The following is a 3,214-nucleotide window of genomic DNA, read 5'->3' on the forward strand; positions in this document are numbered from 1 at the left end:
TCCTCTCCCTCTCCTCTCCCTCCTCTCTCTCTCTTCTCTCTCCTCTCTCTCTCCTCTCCCTCCTCTCTCTCTCCTCTCTCTCTCCTCTCTCCTTTCTCTCTTCCCCCTCTCTCCCTCCTCTCTCTCTCCTCTCCCTCTTCTCTCCCTCCTCTCTCTCTCCTCTCTCATATCATTTTGCTTGACATTTTTTGAACTTTCGAACACCCCCCCCATGGCAATTTGGCGTTCCGGCAGGTGATGCAGCATCCGAGCGAGGGGGCCCTGGTCCTGGGACTGCACAGCAACGTCAAAGACGTCTCCGTTCCAGTGGCCGAAATCAAAATCTACTCCCTGTCCAGCCAGCCCATTGACCACGAAGGACTCAAGTCGAAGTTATCAGGTGCGGGACGGTCCTCGGCTCAACAGCCGTTCATTCATTTAGTGACTGAAGCTGCAACGGCACCAAAAGCCGTGCCTTACGATCGGTCCTCACACTTACAACCATCGCAGCGCCCCCCCCTCCCATGAGCACGTGATGAAAATTCAGGCGGTTGAACCACCGGCATGTAATCGAGCAGAGCCACAAAAGACAGTTGCACAACTGGTGCTTGACGGCCTTGTAGAGTTGCGGGAGACCAGGCGCCCGGCGTCCGCTCGGTTGCTGGAGCTTGTCAAAACCATCCTAATTTAATTCTGCCAAACCTGGCTATATTTAGCCTCTGGCTTGGGAAATCCTGTCTATTTTTTTCCTGGACCCTTTTTGCAGATGGCCACCTAGGCAGTGATGGAGTTGCTAAGGATACGGAGGCAAAAAAAATCTAGAGCCCGGGGCTGGATTTAATCCGATATTTGGGTTCACTTCCCAGCAGTGTGACAGAACGATCAGAGAGAAGCCAGGATCTGAGATATGGAGTTCTCTGGGGTCCTTTCGGCGTTGAGGAGAACGCAGACAGGGACGCTGAAGTATTAAAAAAAAATCTGAAACGAAATCTGATTTGGCCTCGCTGCTTCTCTGAATTCGCACGCACACACACACACACACACACACGTGGTCTTCTTTTGAGTTAGCATCCCGCCTGGGCCAAACCTGGACCACCCTGTTTTGGGATGTAGAGTTGTGCTGATCATCTGGATTGCTTCCTAGATCGCTCCCCGGACATCGATAACTACTCGGAGGAAGAGGAGGAGAGCTTTTCGTCCGAACAAGAAGGAAGCGATGACCCATTGCATGGACAGGTAAGCCGGGAGAACTTGTAGCCAGGATGGGGAACTCACCCAGGAGAGAAACAGTTTAGAACTTGAGAGGAATTCCCTCACCGTTGAGAACCATCAGCCGGTGGAACGGCTGGCCTCCAGAAGTTGGGACTGTTCCAAGACTGGAGGTTTTTAAGAAGAGAGCGGACATCCATTTGTCTGAAGTAGGATAGGGTCTCCTGCCTGAGCAGGGGGTTGGACTAGAAGACCTCCAAGGTCCCTTCCAACTCTGTTATTCTGCTATTCTCTTTCTTTTTCTTTCTTTCTTTCTTTCTTTCTTTCTTTCTTTCTTTCTTTCTTCCTTCCTTCCTTCCTTCCTTCCTTCCTTCCTTCCTTCCTTCCTTCCTTCCTTCCTCTAATCTTCCTTCCTTCCTCTCTCCCTCCCTCCCATCCATCCCTCCTAGTCCCGCCCTCCCTCTAATCTTCCTTCCTTCCTTCCTTCCTTCCTCTCTCCCTTCCAACTCTGTTATTCTGTTATTCTGCTATCCTTCCTTCCTCCCTCCCTCCCTCCCTCCCTCTAATCTTCCTTCCTTCCTTCCTCTCTCCCTTCCAACTCTGTTATTCTGCTATCCTTCCTTCCTTCCTTCCTTCCTCCCTCTAATCTTCCTTCCTTCCTCTCTCCCTTCCAACTCTGTTATTCTGCTATCCTTCCTTCCTTCCTTCCTTCCTTCCTTCCTTCCTTCCTTCCTTCCTTCCTTCCTTCCTTCCTTCCTTTCTTTCTTTCTTTCTTTCTTTCTTCTTCCTTTTTCCCTCCCTCCCTTCTCCATCACTGGAGGTTTTCAAGAAGAGACTGGACAGCCATGTGGAATCGGGTCTCCTGCTTGAGCAGGGGGTTGGACTAGAAGACCTCCAAAGGTCCCTTCCAACTCTCTTATTCCGTTAAGCTCTTTCTGACTTGACCGGTTCCCTTTGGCGAACTCGGCTCGTCGCGGAATTGGTCCCGAGGGGGTTCTGCTGGAGGCAGCGTCCCAGAGTCACACGATTGCAAGCGAAGTCAATAGGAGGAGCCTGATTCGCTTAACGGCCGGGTGACCCCCTTAACGGCCGCAGCGATTTGCTGTGGCCAAAGAGGTCGCAAAACCAGAAGGGATTCCCTTCCCAAACCGCCTGGCTTTAGCCGCGAACATTCTAACCCCAGTTGTCGTAAGTGGAGGACGACCTGTAGACATCTCGCCCTTTTTAGCACTTGCCTCGTTTTTAAGGAACTCCGGGGTGGGATGTTACTTGAGTTCTGCAATGGCTTCTCTGTCCCCCCCCCCCCCACGATAGGATTTGTTCTACGAAGACGACGATCTTAGGAAGGTGAAGAAGCCCAGAAGAAAACTGACCTCAACTTCTGCAATTACTCGGGTGAGTGGTGTTGGGCGTGGTGTCCCACGTCCAACTTACGTAGGTCCTTTCAATCGTCACGACCTCTGGTGTCCCCAAGGTGCTTTTTCAAGAGGCAACTGGACTTTCTTGTTGTTACTTTGAAGACCTTTCTCTTCTCCTCCCAGAAGCTTCTTCCGCTCTGACTGGATGGTGGGGAAAGGGAAGGATTTATACTCCTTGCAGAGAGCTGGTCGTTTGCCTTCCTTTTAGAGGGTTGTTGAGCCCACTTGGAGGTTTACCTGTGTCCTCGGGGTTTACCTGAGTGGTGCAGATGGGTGTGGAACACACAGTCCTTTCAGCAGTTCCAAGAAGGCTCCACACCCATTTGCACCACTCAGGACACGGACAAAGCTCCGAGTGGCCTCAATGACTCTCTAAAAGAATGCAAATGACCAGCGGTCTGCAAGGAGTATAAATCCTTCTCATCCAGGAAGCTTCTTCAGCTCTGACTGGATGGTGGGAAGTGGAAGGATTTATACTCCTTTCAGACAGCTGGTCGTTTGCATTCTTCTAGAGAGTCGTTGAGGCCACTTGGAGGTTTACCTGTGTCCTCAGGGTCACCTGAGTGGTGCAGATGGGTGTGGAACACACAGTCCTTTCAGCAGTTCCA

At 51.4% G+C, this 3,214-nt stretch overlaps 1 protein-coding gene across 1 annotated transcript in view; it reads left to right on the forward strand.

Moving 5' to 3' along the window:
* The window catches only part of LOC107300311 (phosphofurin acidic cluster sorting protein 1-like), a gene marked incomplete at its 5' end in the record, with an annotated part of 24,807 nt that overhangs the window by 2,977 nt on the left and 18,616 nt on the right, over positions 1-3,214 (forward strand). The window contains 3 exons of the mRNA XM_015829646.2: positions 235-379; positions 1,124-1,215; positions 2,503-2,583. Of these exons, the coding sequence (XP_015685132.2) occupies positions 235-379; positions 1,124-1,215; positions 2,503-2,583 (318 nt within the window). The remainder of the gene's footprint in view (positions 1-234; positions 380-1,123; positions 1,216-2,502; positions 2,584-3,214) is intronic.

The sequence above is a fragment of the Protobothrops mucrosquamatus genome, unplaced genomic scaffold, assembly GCF_001527695.2.
Source record: "Protobothrops mucrosquamatus isolate PMUCROS unplaced genomic scaffold, P.Mucros_1.0 scaffold6645, whole genome shotgun sequence".
Taxonomy (NCBI): domain Eukaryota; kingdom Metazoa; phylum Chordata; class Lepidosauria; order Squamata; family Viperidae; genus Protobothrops; species Protobothrops mucrosquamatus.